This window comes from Pyxicephalus adspersus, chromosome 1, assembly GCF_032062135.1.
Source record: "Pyxicephalus adspersus chromosome 1, UCB_Pads_2.0, whole genome shotgun sequence".
NCBI classification, from domain to species: domain Eukaryota; kingdom Metazoa; phylum Chordata; class Amphibia; order Anura; family Pyxicephalidae; genus Pyxicephalus; species Pyxicephalus adspersus.
Window position 1 is genome coordinate 8,947,642 of NC_092858.1, and position 18,781 is coordinate 8,966,422.

The window sequence follows — 18,781 nt, forward strand, 5'->3', positions numbered from 1 at the left end:
TAGCCGGTCCATGGTGCAAAGCAAAATACTGCTAGGTGCCTAGAAGCAACAAACCGTACTCCAGGTAAATGTGTTTGCATGCATTGCTCTTTCAATTGCGATGGTCATTCGGTTCTTTCTCCAAAGGAAGAACAGCAACCCCATGGCAAGAAGCAACATGTTGCTTCCAGGAATGGTGCTGAAACCCAACCACAATGCAACTGAATTCAAATGGCTGCACAATTAGATTCCTAACCACTCTCCATAAGTTGAATGGGAGCGATGGGCAACGTCATTGAGTGATGCTTTAAGCACCGTATGGCTTTTGGAGTGCTTGGTGTACAAATGGTGTTCATAATTTCCACCATTGGGACCTATTTAGGAGAAAAGCTGTGCTAATTTCATCTTATTAAATAAATAGCCCACTGAATGCCTTTCAATCCAATATTGTTAGGAAGCTGAGTTTAGTTCAGGAGGGAGACCAGCTTAGGACTTGGAGAAGAATTACCACCAGGGCTTCCACTTGTTGGGTTGATTGACTTTAATCGCATTCTCAGGTCTCCAGTGGGTTCATATGCAGGCTAGAAAATCACCAAGCCAAGACAATGGTCCATCATGGCCTCCATTCCACCATCTATAGGTCACAACTCTTCTTTCAATGGCTTGCTTTGGAGCCATTATTTGCTGCAGACATTTCCCAAATCTGGATACAATGCACTTGTCTCTAATCAGACCCCCAACTAGGCTACCAAAAATCAAATATTATAGAAACATCCCACCTGTTATAATTTTTTAAACAGCCACATCCCTATCAAATATTGGAAAAAGTATGCGGTGAAGGACACCAATTTTTTTTGGGACTTTAAAGACCAATGACAAGACATATATAAAACATCACTTTATTATAAATTGTTAAAACTTTAAAAAAATATATTAAATACCATGAATTGTACACTAGACTCTCCTATTGGGGTATCCCTTGTAGGGGGTACAACCAAATGCTTTCTCTACGCGTTTCACAGAAATTTCCACATTGCAATAGCACGATCTAACAATATACCAGACTGGAGATTCTATGTTCTGTTATATTGTTAGATCGGGTTCTTGCAAAGATTTTTATGATATGCCATATATATATAAATACCAGGTACAATTATGTGTAAAACATATTTTGTTTTATATGATTGTATTGTTTAAAATAAAATTTGAACAAACTGATTGTATAAGTTTTCATAATTATAGATCTCCTTTCTCCTGATGAAGCGGAAAGTTCTGCGAAACGCGTATACAATGCATTTGGTTGTACCCCCTACAAGGGATACCACAAAAGGAGAGTTTAGTGTACAACTCTTGGTTTTTATTATATTTTATATTTTAGGAAAGTTTTAACAATTTATAATAAAGTGATGTTTTATGTATGTCTTGTCAACAGCGTTGCGTAATATGTTGGCGCTATATAAATCCTGTTTAATAATAATAATAATAATAATAATAATTGGCCTTTAAAGTCCTATAAAAATTGGTGTCCTTCACCGAATACTTTTTCCTACCAAATATCAAACTTTACTTTTAGATCTTCACTTTCGTTTTTTATTACGTTCATCATATCTCTAAGAAATTTGTGCAGAAACATGCAGGAACATCATATTTTATTCCAAAGACCCATATATATCTATACATATATAACTGAAAATACCATGAAGACAGAACATCTTCCTAAGAATCATACTTTATGTCTTGGTCAGTCAAAGTTTTCTGAATCTCCCCCCAAGATATGAAATATTGGTATTAGGAAACCTTTGAAGAACCCATAGCCACCTCCTCCAATGCATCTTCTTTAGATTATAACTTTATTTTCTCCCATGCACTCTATCCTCTATCACGTACATATGTTTGTTATGATGGGATTATACCCTGCTCATATGACTTTGCTGGTATCGGTGCTGTACGCAGTAATAATTGCAGACTTTTAGAGAAAAGGAGATCACGTCTTCTAGAGTTGTGCCCAGTGGAGATTTGCACCTCTGTAAATGGGGGATGTTATAAATCCTTACAGAGAACCTGAACTCAGTAATGGAAATATTTCTATGTTTAGATAAAAAATAAAAATGGTAATTTTAAGTATATATTTTTTCTAGATTTCCTAATATGAAATAGCAGCCTAGTAAATGGGGTGCCTAGGCACTCCTGTACTGTAGCCTCATAGCTGGATATCTGCAGGGTAAGATCTTAGGCGTTGCTGCCTCTGACTGCTAAGCTAATGAGATTTGGGGTGAGATTCGGTGATTTTACCATTGTGATGTCCATTGTTCTCCTTGCTGGAGGCTTTGACATGGGGAAGCAACCCCCTGCACCCCTAAACTGATCTCCAGAGACCGTTCCTCTCTTGGAAGTAGTGGTCCTTCCTCTCCTAAGTGGTCCCTGTTTTGGAAATAAATTGCATACCTCTTAAAAATGTTACACTACCCCAAACTTTTCACACAGATCTTTTTATTATTATTAAACAGGAATTATATAGCACCAACATATTTCGCAGCGCTGTACATTAAATAGGGGTTGCAGATGACAGATGGATACAGACACAGGAGGAGAGAAACCTGCCCCATAGAGCTTACAATCTAGGACAGGGGTGGGTAAACTTTTTCAGTCAGGGGCCACATAATAAAATTTGAAAGAGGGGCCAGGCCAATGGGAGAGTGGGCGGGGTAAAGCCATCATGACACCACTGAATGTGACGTCATGATAGCATAATCCCGCCCACTCTTCTATCGCAAATCTGAGCCTGTGATATAGTGTATAGTGGGTGGGTTGTGTGCAGAGACACAGCCCGCCCACCTCCACGAGTCAGGACGTGTTTGGCGGTTCTGGCCGGTGCTCCTCCACCCCAAGCTGGGTCCTTCTCCTGACCCTGCTCGGGGTGGCACAGGCCGGTGCATTGTATTATCTCTAAAATGACTGGAGGTAAGGTGAGCGCACACAGTGGTTGTTGGAACATTCCCCAAGTGAAAAAGAAGTTTGGAATTTTATGAAAACACTGTATACATTTAACTCACCCCGCCCCTTTCCCAATCCCTTTAATAAATATGGTAAAAACATTATTAGTCAAACAGGTTAAAAAGAATATTTACATCCATACTTTGATTTACACAAAAATGTGTTTTTTAATTTTCTTTTTCATTTGTGACATGTTCTCACCGGTTCACATGATATGGTGGCAATGTTCATAGGTTTTTTGAATAATTCAAAATTTTGCCTAGTCACAATAAAAGTATTTCCCCGACTGTACTTTATCTTTGATTTGTTGAAAAATTACATATGTTATTTTATTTCACTTGGGACATGTTCCCATTGGGTACCCTAACCCCAATTCATAGGGCTGGGTTCACAGGACATAGGCCCAAAGAGGATGCACAGCCTTGGATCAAAGGGGAGGAAAGGAGAGTAGATTAGCAAAGAAATATAGTTGGAGCTCTACTTTAAAACAACAGAACCCCTCCCCTATTTTCCATCCCAGACCATGGCATGTGTTATGTAGTTCAGGTAATAGCATGTGATTTGCACAGAAGTTTGTAAGCTCTCTGAATTTCTGGCAGCATCAACATTTATATTTCTTGTCCACAGATGAGCTATAACCGGGGCCCCGATTGATGGAATAACAGGGGGTGCAGGGAGCTGGAACGCTGTGCATGTGAAGCCCCCATTTGCCCAGAGACTCATTTTGTCTAAAACCCCCGCTGAAATATAAGGGGTAAATATCCACAGAGCAATACAAAACTTTACAGAGGATCTAACCCCTCATGTTGGATGGAGGGCCAAACATGTCCCCAGTGCCATACCCACCCTGCTGCTCCCCCAGGAGTCATACCAACATCAGTGACAATAATCATCAGTACCAACAGATCCAAATCTCTGCTAATCCATAAAAACTTAACAGAGGATCTAACATTGTCTAGCATGTACACACGTGTTAATAATTACTAATTACTAACGACTGATCGTCCGATAATTGTTAACCAAAAAAGTGCACAATGCCGATGAACGAGAAATGTCGCTGGAAACGAACAACCATCCCGGCGGATCGGATTTGGTGACGTTCACTATCTATCGTGTGTATGGTCATTCAGTGATCGTGGATTATTCTGTGATACACTTTTTCCATTACATGTCACTCCCTGCATCCTTCAAACCATCGTATCTAGCGTGTGCACACTATTGGTGGATTATATCTGAACAATCGTATTGTTACAGCATGTACAGAATTGTGCACAATACGACCGTTCAAAATAATCGTGCATCATCGTTATTCATTTGTTTTCTGACAGTTATTGCACGTTTGTAAAACAATAAATGCAGCTACAGGTGCTGCCCCCTTAATATTATTATTATTAATAAACAGGTATTATATAGCGCCAACATATTACGCAGCGCTGTACATTAAATGGGGGTAACATATGACAGGCAGATACAGACAGTGACACAGGAGGAGGCGAGGACCCTGCCCCGAAGAGCTTACAATCTAGGAGACGGAGGAAGTATCACACAATAGGAGAGATAGTAATATTTCCAGCACCAATGACAAAAATTAAATCACCAGTACAATATTATTATTAATAAACAGGATTTATATAGCACCAACATATTACGCAGCGCTGTACAATAAATAGATACATAAACAGAAATATCTATTACAGCTTTGCAGAGGATCTAACCCTTCCCAAAAAGTTTTCCTTCCATGAAATGAAATAAAGAACCAGAACTTGTTGTCACATTGGAATATCCCTTTAAGATTTTTTTTCTTGCTATGTTGCTGTTCCATATTTCAGGCAGCAGAGCCCCTCCAGCGAGTCCCTGGCAGGTTGGGAGCTTTGCAGGATTTTGTCTGCACTCCAATGCTGCACCACCCTGCGCTGCTTCTCAGTGCACCCAGAGGAGGAGGGGAGCCCCATACATCAAACGCTGCAGATCCGGGCACTTTGTTATGCTAATGAAGTCTGACATCACCGGTGTGATCAAAGCCAATGGCGGGGATATAAGGGGGTCCGCGGAGCTGAGCGAGCACTGCAGCCTCTAGCTGGCGGTATTATCATCCGGGAGAGGAGTGCAGGGGGAGTGCAGGAGAGGTGCAGGGGGAGTGCAGGGGGGGTGCTGCTGCTTCTGCTGCTTGGGAATCCCATGGATCTGTCTGAGCTGCACATTTCCTCCTCCTGACACACAACACTACGGATTACACTTTCTGCTGCTTGGAGTTTGTCTGGAGATACAGAAAATAAAAAGTCCTGGAGGGGAACACTGGCTGCAGAGATCATGGTGAGTTATATGGATTGCTGGATGAATTACTGGGGATTCACCAAGAAAAGTGTGCGAAAAGTTCATCCTGAGTGAGGTGCACAGATGGGACACTTGTAGCGAACACATCGCCTGATCGTATAGAAAACATTTCTAATATTATCCTGAGATCTGTCCACTGTGTGCAATCTATTACTTGGACTCTGAATCTGTCTGCTGACCATGGAGCTCAATTCCTTCTTTCTTTCCTCTTTATAGCAAATATTTTATTGATCTTATCCCCTTCCTTTACATAAGTAATAGAATAAATGTTTCTATCTATATCTCTCTGCGATGTATACATTTCACTTCATGGACACTGAATGTCTATCTGTCCTTCTATGTATCTATGGATCTCATTACATTGCAACCTTTCTTTGATAGATAGATAGATAGATAATAGATAGGTTTACAATGGTCGGTATGCAGATAATAGGTGACCACAGAGCAGGCAGTGAAATTGATGGATACTTCAGTAGAATGGATTGCAGGAGTCACTTTGGGTGAAGAAAGCTGTAAAGGAGGATCGGAGATAATAGGACAGAACAATGAGATGTGAACAATACCAGGAATGTCTGAGTGGGTAATCATTACAGAGCCACGTAAATCAGGAGGAAAATAAAAGGGTATGGGAACAAGAAGCCCCCTAAGGTCCAGGCTTTATCCAGACTTTGAAACCAATGGGAAAGATATGCTGGGCATCCTTATATATAAACTGAATCTTTCTTGTTTAGAAACTTTTTAGTTGATGGCGTAGAAGGGGGTCCGTGTGATTATAGGAAGCCGTTTTTGTGCCATAAGCAGCAATGTATACAAGAAGTAGGGGTACAAATCATTGCACCCTTCACAGTCACCAAACACATTTTCCCGTCATCAGTTTGGAGCAATCAGTCCGGGGAAATTCAACTCACGCTTTTTGTAACCAGCACAGATTCCATACCATGTCAGCAAAGGTCAAACTCCCAAACAGGCTCACAGATTTTATTCTTAGGATTTTTAAACATGTTTAATTTCCTCCTTTTTTGGGGTTTTATTCGGTGTAAACTGGGCCACAGATTTGGGAAAATGATTGATTGCAATAATTAAAAAATCTGTGAATGAGATTACAATCATTTTCAGTTAAACTGTATTACATGGCAAATATTTTAAGGACAATCTCAGATTGAAAAGTCTGCAAGCTATTGCCGGATAGCTAAACATACAGATAATTGAGTGATTGAGGCTTAGGCTACTATAAGGGAAAGGAGGAATATTTTTGTCTATGTTGGCTGACTATACAGAGGTAGAAGTTTTATATGGGTCATATGTCGAAATGAGTGGCAAATTTTGTGCAAATGTTTGCTTCCAATTGATTCCAATTCAATTTTTTAAAATGTAATTTTAGCCTTCTAACAATGAGACATTTTATATTGCTATTTTCCTTTTAAAAAAATCAATCAGCAATTTTTTTAGTTGTATTTTTGCAGAATCTAAAATCAGTTTTGCACAAATTTTCTACTCTACAAATTTGCACAATTTTTTACCCAGGTGACATCTAAAAAAGCAATTTGCATTGGAAATGGTATTCCCTTTGGAGTTGTATGACCTCCGTTTGTGAATTTGAAAATCTTTTGCTACCATGGCCCAATTCCTGCTGATTGTTACCAATAATGTTGGTTCTGTTGCCACTCCGTGTATGAACACTTGAATTGTTGTGTTAATTTGTATTGGCAAAGTGCAACAAATATATGCTGTTATTGTTGGGCTGCTATGTAGGTGAGCTTTGCTTGATTTTGAAAGAATAAAAAAGTGAATTAGTAAAAAAAAAAAAAAAGTAATCTGAGTAAGAAAGGCATTTGATCTAATCTCTGGTCAATTTGCATACTAAAGGAGATTTGCAAAAGAGAAAAAATCCACAGATTTTTGAAATTTTGATTTATTTTACGTTTACCTACAGTTTGTGAAAAGTATGCATGCTTAGATCTGTAACCTTTGCATGCTGATAGATGAGCAGGAAGCGTTGTTTATACTCTACAGGGTGATTTACTGGTGACTTTGCTTGCTATAAACATTCCTTTGAGCTATTTTTTTAAATTTCCAGCAACTTATTGCTTTTTTTCTGGGGTCAGCAAACTCCTATTTTTGTCTTTTAACCCCCAGTGTGATGTATGACGGCACAGGATGAGTTGCACAGCTTTGTAACTTATATCTCTATAGCTGCTAAATCTTTGAAATTGTCCCTTTGGTTTACAGGGGCCGTACAGAGTTCCTTTACTCTCCATCGGTGTGAACTATTCAAAGCAACAATGTAGTCATTTGGGGAGCTAACAGTCAACTGATAATGAGCGCTTTACAGCCCCATTGCTCGTATTCACACAGAGATTTTCACGTTTTGTGATCCCTTAACAATCCATCCGGCGTACGCCATGCCAGAACGTTGGCGAGCTTGTGAATAATGATTGTGGGAATAGGGATTGTGGATTGTGTGCAGGCATGGACGTCTTTTTCAGGGATAAGCCACGTTTAATAAATATTCCCCGTGGATTGCCTTTCATTAGTATGTTTGAGATTACTTTGGGGCCCCATTTAGAATCAACATTTCCAATTTGTTTTTAAGGAAATGATTGTTTCCATTTATAAATCTCAGTGCTCATTTGCAAAAAAGGGAACTTTTATGTTTAGAAAAGCTTTGTAAACCTGATGTCATGTAAAAAAACAAACTGCTGGGTATTTAAAATTTTACCAAAATTTGCATTTCATTGGGTTAGATATATTGAGTTGGATTAATTTCTTGGATATCCTCAATTATAGGTCACTAAATTTTCACTTAAAAATTCATTTATATTGGTTAATTTACTAAATGAGATAAAACATGCTTATTTTCCTCTGTTCAAGCAACTTTTCACCAGTTTTTATCCTTTCATGCTTGTGTTTTTGAACATGAGAATGCACAGGGTGAGAAACAAATGATTATCTTACCAGTCATTCCAGGATAAGTTCCTAAACTGTGAGAATTCTACGTATAAAGCTGGTCACACTCAATTTTGGTAGATCATAAATAATCCGTCCAGCTGCTATAGGAGCCTTCATTCTGTTAATATACAGATAATGGGTTGTATCTAAAACTTATAGAGGATGGACATTCTCAGTCTATAGAGCTATCAGTTCTTATTTTTTATGTTAATTTTGAGTATTTAGAAATTGTTGTGTCGTCCTAAAGCTAGTCCAAACTCAAAATATCAGGACTGGGTTTTCTACATAAAATGGGCCACAGGTTAAAGTGTAAATGTGCTGCTTTTGGCAGCATATGAAATAGTTAAATAGGGGACAGGTTGCAATAGGGCTCCATAGAGGTCAGATTAGCCCCAATTCTTGCACCAGCAAACATTTTATCATTCCCAATTCCAGCACCGTCAGATCCCGGGTCATCCCCAATCCTACACCTTAATACCTCATATCAACCCCAGTTCTTGTGCCATAAGACTTCAGATCATGCCCATTTCATGGACTATTTAGGCTTATATCATAATTCCTGCACCATAAAACCCCATATCAGCCCCAGTTCCTGCACCATAAAACCCTATATCAGCCCCAATTCCTGCACCAAAAAACCCAATATCAGACTCAATTCCTGCATCTTCAAAAGCCGTAATACCTCCAGTTCATGCACCTACAATCCTCAGTTCAGCCTCAGTTTCTTCCTTTTTAACACCTTGGGCCAGCCCCAATTTCTCCACCTTCACACCTTAGATCAGCCCCAAATCCTGCACATCCCTAATTCCTGCACTCTTAGATTTGCCCTAATTTAATCTTGATAATCTTCAAGGTGCCAATAAAAACAACAGTATGTCCCCATTTAGATGCCATACCTTAAGTTACCTTATTCTTGGGTTATAAAATGGGTTAGGATTTTATTTTCGTCTGTGTGCTCATTGAGGAGGTCACTCATCCTATGTACTGTGGCCACCATTGTCACCAAAACTGTACGGAAAAATCCAAAATGTCCAAAGCTGCATTTTCCTTATTTATAGGAGATTTCCCCTCACTTCTCGTTGTGTCTCCAATCCTCGCCATGATCGGCTTTTGTAGAGAAGTACAAAGATAAAGTGATAGCTTAGAAAAAAAATTTTACACAAATACTTTATCCTCCTAGAAAGTTTTTTAATACCAATGTTTTAAAACCTTTAAATCTAATAGTTTCTATCTCTCCATGCTCATTTTTGTACCATTGCTTTCATACTGGGTCTGTGTGTGTTTTCAGACATACTCTGTGTAGCTTTGTGCTAAAAGTAAAGGGTAATCCCCCCATTATGACACAGATGGGAAAAGATAATAAAAACACATCATATAATGATGTAATTCAATATATGGACCCTAACATGTCAGGGACAGCCTAGCAATACAACTACATTACAAGGACATTTGATAAGTGACTTCCATCAAAGCAAGTTTCTTTTTCCTGGGAATAGTGGGGTCATTGTGATTGCAATTGAAAAAAGAGAGAGGGTCCTGCCCTTCCAGGATTATACAGATCTATTTTAATCACTACAAACATGTCCTTCTTCCTCCGGTGTCTTGTACGCCTGGGAGGAGGGTATGTCAGGGAAGGGATCAGCTCCCTGTAATTTTGCCCTAATTAAAAATAAATGTCACTATAATTAAAGTCTATGCAAGGCATCCACCCTCGCCACAACTGTGTGAACAGCCCGGGAGCTTAGGGGGCTTCCAAAAGCATTTGCCGCAGAGGACCTAGATGGTGATAAATGGACCAAAATAGTCCAACGTGCAATTAGCAGCTGCAGTGAGGGACCTGCCCTATCGCTCTGCCCTGATAAAGTCAAGTAAAGAACTTTCTCCAGATTAAATCTTTTCAGCTAGCCACTCAAGGTGATGCTTCTAATAGCCACTCTCGCCGGAGTAAAAATACCAGATGTAATCCCTAAAATAAAAACAGCTTAGAGGTAAAAGAGCCTCAATGTACAGACTCGTGTAACTCCGAAAAAAAAGTTTCATCTGCAGGAATTGTTGGGGATTTGCTTATTTGTGTTACAACTTTCTCTTTTTAAGGACCTCTCAGCCAGAACTATTGGGGATTTACCATGGATAGCAGTTTTTGTATTTTGTAGTGTATTGAAGGCTTTAGGTCTCTCTTATATCTTCACATTTCAGTAACGTGCAGTCAAATGCATAATGTTACTATATACATGATGACGTCATTTATTTGGAAGATGGAGCTCATAATCTTCATTCTTTAATTACAGATAAGGACATTTAAGTTCTAATAATGTGATTTGGTAATGCCCTGTTTGGTTCTTTTTGGCGACCTATTAAATTATCAGAAAATAAAATGGATGGGGTCTTAAAAAAGGGATCATGAAAACCAACACCATTGTATATTATTGAAGGAAAATTATTCAAAAGGAGCGGGCCTTCTGAGATTGTGAATAAGTGTTACTATTGCCTAGCCTGGTTTCTAACAGTATAAATAAAAAGGGAAAAGGGGTACGGGAATTCCCTTACCCCTTTCCTTTTGAATTATACCATTGTATATTATTTAAACTGCACCATCTGAATTGGATATTCCCATGTTGCATGGTGCATTTTGCCATCTGATATTAAAGAAGCAATACATATGCTGGTCGCTGTGGTGCGTCTCTATAAAAATAAAAAAGTTAAGTCAAAATTTTGGAGTGTACGGTGCACTGGCCAACCTATGCAAAATTTGGCACCATAGTGATGGACACATTAAATGTATGGGTTCACCCTGATCACTGGTGGTTTATTATTTTAAAATGTTAATGTGGCTGATAAAAATACATTGTGCCTTGTTGGTGATTTTCATGATGCTTGGACATAGCGGCACCATTGTCAGCAATTCTAAATTAGTCTGCCAGACACTTGGGGTGCCTTCTCTGTGTGTCCAATAACGCACAATAAATTGGAATAAAAAGGCATTGCCTATATTGTGTCATTGACTTTCTATTCAAAAATAAATCTGTTTGAAGAATATATGCAGGGGCTGTGGATTGTGACTTTCTATTGGAAATGCTAACTGCCTGGCCCAATTTTTTTTTTGGCTTTTTTTGCCATGTGTTTGACCTGGGATTCTTTGCTGGCTGCCAAGCAAACATTTCCTATGGAGCCTTCTATGAGCTCCTCTTCCTCATTCCTTTTTATAGTCCCATTAGATTCCTCTATGAATCCAAGAAAAGAATTTCTGCTGGGGGGTCGGTGCAAATTGACTCTATCCCCCAAACTCTGAGCATTTCAGTTTTCAGAGCTGTCACATACTGGCGGCACAGGTCAGGTTTAGCAGAACGTTGGCTGTCATCATCTCTCACCTCTCCCTCTATTGGCTTGTTCCTTGTCAGCACATGTGTCTGAAGGACATCTGATTGGCTTGTTCTTATTTTCTCAGTCTGAATGATGCTGTGTGGAGAATTACAAAACAGAATCAAGCCAACTTCTACTACTTATACAAGCTGCTATAGAAAATCCAGAAAAGGAAGTGCTCATAAAATGTTCCTGTCTATGGTGGTAATCCAAGGAATCTAAATCTGGAAGATATACTTGTTAATTATTATGCAAGTTCAGCAGATTGCTAACATATAGTATAGCTGAGTCAGCACCGGACTTCTTATATATATTGGTTGCTTTGGCATAGATCTCTGCTGTTATATTCCTGATTCGGTTTCTGCCCCCCTGGGAACTTTGGGTTTTCCTGTCCACCTTTGTGTTCCATCTCTGCATGTTACATTGTCCAAATAAAAAATCCAGCAGGGATCGTGGGTGCCAGTTATAATGGTCACAACAGGTGGGCAAAACTGAAAACTTTGGCAGCCGAGTCCAAGAGAGATACAAAAGGTGGGTGGGGGTAGCTCTTAAGTTTCTACTAAATAAAAGTCAGATATATTGAATTTTTTGGGGTATTATCCTGAACTTAATTTGAAGCACAGGCTAAGGTGCACAATTCCTACTTTTAATATTCAAGTTTAATACAAGTTATCCATTTTTTTGTACGTCCAGCTTGCTGGCCCTTTAAGTAGAAGCTGAGCAGAATGAAAGCCGGAGACCTGTGGGCATCAAAGGACTTCACATCCGTGTATGAGCCGGGGGTGTAGGAAGGGTGACAACAACAATTCATGGTGTAAATGTGCTTGTTGGGGCCTCTCTGTCACTTTCTTTATGTCACAGGCACAGTTGGAGATAAAAGATCAGTAAAAAGCCATATGAGAGGACGTGAACACCCACATTTCATACGAGGGCAGAACTTAAAGCTCGAGGCTCAATTCAGTGCCCATTGTGCAAACCAAATATCTGCTCAAGTCAGCCAAAAAATAATCCTTATTCTTTCTATCCATCTATTTATTTTATAGAGCTTTTCTCACCCCTGTGGTGTAAAACCGTCCAGTTTGCCTCTCCTAGGTGCACAGAAAACCATTGCTGTGCTTCAAAGAGCTGCAAACTGCAATGTAGATCTTTAGATTCGCACAGCAATGCAAGAATCTTCATACAGCAATGCATGGCATGGGAATCGGCCATAATCTGCTCCAACCTCTGCAAAAAAATGGTTCCCAACTGTTCCCATTAACATTAATTGAAGGGGGCATAGATGAGCCCACAGTAGACCATTGCCGTTCACCATGGGTCTGAAATAGCCCCATATGTCCAATCTGACTTTGTCCCTTAGTATGACATTCATTTTACTTTTTATAAAGTTCTCTGGTCTTACATAATGCATAAACTATTCATGTTTTACATAGAACTGAACTCTTATTATGTATTCTTCATTGTCACTTTGCAACAAATAGTGGAAAAAGAGTAGAGAAGGGAGTGCAATGGTAAAAGTTAAATAAGTTTGTAATATCCTGGAATAGCCCCCCAGTCCCCAAAGTAGTACAAACTATTGCTTTTTGGTCCCCCCAAATGTTCTCCCTCAGCACCAGAAGTTTGATGGTGTAGAATAATATAGAAGTCAATTTAAACTTGGAATATAAATATACTATTAATATTAATAATTATAACCTGAATCTGAACTTGTGGATTGTGGATCATTTTACTGCCTTGCTCCACTCAATATTGGAGTTTGTATCAGAATCTCAAAAGATAGCCAAGTGCCAGCTTTGGTCTGCTCATTGAGCAGCCTGTTGTTTTCCGTATAATGCAAGGCTCTAATTTTTAATAGATTTTTATTTGATTTAATGTTTTTATTAGATCAGTTTAGATTTTTTTAGTCTATTGAAACAGAAGTGTCTACTATAACTTTTCATGCGCCGGATCCATTGGAAAAAATGATAACAAAATAATTTCATTGGTAAGATATGTCACAAAATCGTTTCATTGGGAAGACCTTTATAAAAAGTGTTCCATTGGAAAACCAATGCCAAAAACATTCTATTGGGAAGACTTATATCAAAAATGTTCCATTGGGAAGACCAATATAAATAATTCTTATTCTTCTTTCTATCCATCTATTTATTTTTTTTTTGGAGCTTTTCTCACCCCTGTGGTGTAAAACCATCCGGTTTGCCTCTCCTAGGTGCACAGAAAACCATTGCTGTGCTTCAAAGAGCTGCAAACTGCAATGTAGATCTTAAAATTTGCACACCACTGCAGCTGCAAGCAATGAAAGAATCTTCATACAGCAATGCATGGCATGGGAATCGGCCATAATCTGCTCCAATCTCCTGCAAATAAATGGTTCCCAACTCTTCCCAATAACTTTATTGGAATGGGGCATAGATGAACCCATAGTGGACCATTGCCGTTCACCATGGGTCTGAAATGGCCCTATATGTCCAATCTTTGTCCCTCTGTATGACATTCATTTTACTTTGTATAAAGTTCTCTAGTCTTACATAATGCATAATTGCATTTTTATTAGATCAGTTTAGTTTTCTATTGAAACAGAAGTGTCTACTATAACTTTTAATCCGCCGGATCCATTGGAAAAAAAGATTACAAAATCATTTCATTGGTAAGATCTGTCGCAAAATCGTTCCATTGGGAAGACCTTTTTTTAAAAAGTGTTCTATTGGAAAACCTATGCCAAAAACATTCTATTGGGAAGACTTATATCAAAAATGTTTCATTGGGAAGACCAATATCAAAAACATTCTATTGGGAAGATTTATATAAAAAATAATTCATTGGGAAGACTTATATAAAAAAACATTCCATTAAGAAGATCAAATGCAAATACATTCCAAAAACTCCAAGGCACCAAAACTGTGTACTGTATGACTGGCTAACCTTTTCACCAATTTTTTGGACAATGATGCTACTTTTTATGATTTTTTTGTGTATTTGTTTGTGTGCTCACACATTGAGGATGATTTTCCAAAGTTCTCCAAGACTGGAGAAAATAGAGTATCATGGGTGAATCTGGGTGATCTACCAAACCAGGCCCAGATCCATTCATTTCGGCCCATTGTCCACATAGACCCTCCAAGGGTTCCCATGGTGGACCACAACTTACTAAAGTTGGAGCAGAGCTGCTGTATTGTTGATATAATGGGAAATTTTTTTGGCTCCATGGAGGATCCGGTTGCTGGAGGACATGCGGAGTGTCGGGGAGTGACATCTTTGTGTTCTTTTTTCTGCTACCTGTCACTTTATTCATCAGTGTCAGCAAACAAAGCACATAAACAAACTGTCTTCTATTGTCATGTAGATACAAAGTAACTGTGCCTGGGGGGAGGGGAGGGGGGAGATCGGAGCCCTTTGTGCCGGTGTCACTTTGTCACCACCCTGCTGAAACCTTAATGGATCTTTTCCTGAAAACTTACAAAAAAATCAAAACAAAAGGAAATGTTATCAGAATAATTGGGATCACTGGCACTTAGGGTGAGTGATAGCGGTGAACCTGATCCCTGGAGGAAATGGTGCATTTGTTTTCTAAATATTGAAAGGTGGAAGGAAAATATTTGGATGGTTCAGGAAGCTTCATTTCCTTTGTCCTAATTTCTATTCGGAGTCCATTTTTCAACTTTTCGTCTGAATTTATTACCCTATTTTTACTTTTTCTCTGATCTGCACCAGGAAGCTCTATACTCAACTTTCTACCCTCGACCCATGATTTTTTATCTTTCCTTGTTCTGGTCCATCGCCGGTCCATTGTGCTGAGCTCCCATTCTGCACAGTGAGAAGTATACAGGTCCTCTTTAATTTAAAGCACAATCCAGTACCAGCCCTTTGATTACTTGCTTGGGTAGCAGCAGGAATTTGCAAACCTACCTATTTGGCCCCTCCCACTTTATATAAGCCACTCCCCTGCTTTGTCAGTTAAATCTTACACCTGCCACTAGGTGGCAGCCTGACTTCCAACAATTACCTAAATCAGTTCTTTTGCAAAGTGACGGGTTCTCTTTAATCTAGGATCTCATTGACGTCTCTTTTATACTAGGGGATGGGGAAATTGTTTATTTTGCTGGAAACTGGTGACAAAATGGTTTGGACCCGAATAATTTTAGAGCAAACATCCTACATGCAACTTCAGGCATTTAATACCTCTGACAGGGATCCCTGAAGATCAGCTTTTCTCTCTAGAATGGCTGAGCTGTCTCTGTTCAGGGACCCTTCAATCAGGGTCCCTTTCTTCTTCCTTGATTCCATAGATGCCACCATCCCCATGCAATCACTAATGTGTAACAGAGGTCAGCCCCTGCTGCAACCAAAGTTACAATGTTGCAATCTAAGAGACTTGGGCAATGCTTCCTCTTGCCTGCAGAAGACTGATGGAATCATTGTGGCCTAGCCAAAGTCACTAAGATGTTTTGATAGTAAAAGAATCTTTTTTTATGTTGCCAAGAGGTAAAGATCCAGTTTAATGTAACCAAATGTATCTGTAATGTTTTATACCCCCCCACACATGTATAGATGATAATGAGGTGTACAGGGGAGGAGGGGGGTACGCCCTTGACTATACCCTGTAACAAAATATACAGCACAATCTGTTGGTTTTGGAAGAAGGACGTGGCGAGGGCTGAATTCCCCTTTAATGTGGGTCCCCGCACTTTGAAGGAATTAATACACAAGGCTCTCTGTGTTTGTTTATTGAAGTGAGAAAGTTAATGAAGTGAGAAGTAAAATAATGGGTGTCACATATATTACATTTCCCCCCCCCGTCGTACCAGAGGAACTCCAACATCTGCAGTTCAGGGGAGAGGGGGGTGAGCGGGGAGGGGGTGAGTGGGGGTCAGCGCTATGTCCTCACTTTCTCTCCGGTGACAATTATTTTCAATGTCTGAGGATCAGTGCCGGGTTTAAAATTTGATTTTTACTTCCCTGGCATGTAAACCTATATAGAGAAAAAATAAACAGACATTCGAATCCGGCCATATGTAGGGGGTTACGGGGAATGAAAAAACTCCATGCAGTCAGAGGAATAATTCAAGCCATACGTTGTGCCGTTGTCCTTATAGAAAGGGGAAAGGCTGAACGCCAAAACTACAATCACTTTACTGTAAATATATGTATGTTAAAGTGGAAGTACAGGCTGGAATTGGAAGAAAAATTTAATGCAAGGTGCACAGTATTGGAAGGTGTATTCACATTTCCAGGCTTGGGTTTTGTTCCCCTGCTGCACACAATGGATCCTTCCACTAGCTCTTACATCACTGCCGAGTCTTATATGTGAGGAATGTACCACTGATAAGTGGCGGGGGGCACAAGTATCCAACACTCCCGGAGAAGACTGATAGAAGCTGCAATGCTGCAATGAACTGGGAGGTAGAAGAAACCACTAGAGAGGTAAGTATAAAAAGTTTAGTGATGGGCAGCTTCTAGTGATGGGGGAGTTCTGGTGATGGGCGATTTCCGGTGATGGGTGGGTTCTGGTGATGGGTGAGTTCTGGTGATGGGTGGGTTACGGTAATGGGCACGTACCAATGATGGGTGGGTTCTGGTGATGGGGGAGTTCTGGTGATGGGTGAGTTCTGGTGGTGGGTGGGTTCTGGTGATGAGTAGGTTCTGGTAATCGGTGGGTTTTGGTGATGGGTGGGTTCTGGTTAGTTAAATCCTGCTAAAAACTCAATTCTCTATAACAACAGTACCTGGAGAAGTGTGTCCTGATCAAATATAAATATGACCCGTATAAGGAGCATTATTATTTCTGTGTATGGAATACAACAATCCAGATATTGAACATCAACCAGTAAAATGGTATATCAAAGCATATATTACCCACTGATCAGAGAGCTCTGGCTTTGGTTAGACCTCTTCAGAGAGACCGCTGATTCCAGCACAAAGAGCAATGATCCTTCTCTGCAGCATGCTGGCAGGGAATAGGCTTTTTTACCTTGTATACGACAAGTGTGGGACCTCACAAGACCTCACACATCTTTGTTTTGAAGCAGTGGGAATGTATTTGTCCGGAGATGGGCAAATTAAAGGGAGCAAATTGTAAAGGTTCATTATCAGGGTGTACATGCACTTTCACTGTATAAGGATAATGCAATAATCACTTGAGAGTAATGGATTTCAATGTAATTCCCCCTTATTCTCTGTGCAGGCTCCACTTCTGAGAAGAGACTCCTATCAGTGATATTGGACGGACGCTGTTGAAGACCTTCGGCATAAAGTTCTCTAGGACATCTCTCTTCCCCTGATTGGATTGCATCGAATTGGAGCACCTATCAAAATGAAGATTCACCTTTTTATTGGGACTGTATTAACCTTCATTCTACACACAAGGATATGCCAGAGCATAAAATGGCTGTAAGTACTTCATTTACAGAGTCATTGCAATGTTATGAAATATTATTTGATTTTGCTCAGCCTTGGGTGTGCAATAAAGCCGAAATCCAGCAAAGAAAAAAAATTAATTTCTCAATATAAAATATAGACTTCTATTGCTGTAATACTTACGTTCCTTCCAGAGCTATTCCCCTCACTAGTTTCTTCTCACCACTAGATGGCATCGGTTTCTGGGTTGAATTGCAGCTGGCTATTATAGGTCCACTCCACTTCCCCAGCTCCAGGCTGAACCCCAAAATGAAATAAAAAATGTGGGCTGTGAAGTGAACCTTTTTGGCCCTAATCTGTAATTACATTAAATATTATTATATATTATTATATCATATAATATTTTTTATTATTCCAATAGAGGAATATACATTCATTCAAAGACATTAGCATAGGGCTAGTTTCTGACCCGTGGGGAGCCGCAATGGGTCCACCACAGCCCCAAACTCTTCTATTTAAGTGAATGTTGGCACTCTTTTTTCGATGGGGCTGGGTTACAAATGCTGTATTTGGCTGTGCAGTTGTGGGCTGAAGATCTGGATCGCATCCAGAGTCATGTGCAAATCTTGTTGCCTGCGGAGTGCTTTGTCCCTCCTGGCCCCACAGCTGCAGGGGTCTGCCATGGGGTCAACCACAATCCCAACCTCTCCAAGTCAAATGAATGGGAATGGTTGTGACCTCTTTTTTTTGGCTTGGGCTGTGGCAGATCGCAGTGCAAATCCTTTAGCTCAGAGCCATGCGATTTCACACCTGA

The 18,781-nt window shown here is 39.8% G+C and overlaps 1 protein-coding gene across 1 annotated transcript in view; it reads left to right on the plus strand.

Annotated features, from left to right (window-relative positions):
• The first annotated feature begins 4,977 nt into the window (after positions 1-4,977).
• WNT11 (Wnt family member 11) overlaps positions 4,978-18,781 on the plus strand; it is a 46,567-nt gene continuing 32,763 nt past the window's right edge. Inside the window, exons 1-2 of the mRNA XM_072401843.1 lie at positions 4,978-5,286; positions 17,795-18,000. Of these exons, the coding sequence (XP_072257944.1) occupies positions 17,924-18,000 (77 nt within the window). The 5' untranslated portion in view covers positions 4,978-5,286; positions 17,795-17,923. The remainder of the gene's footprint in view (positions 5,287-17,794; positions 18,001-18,781) is intronic.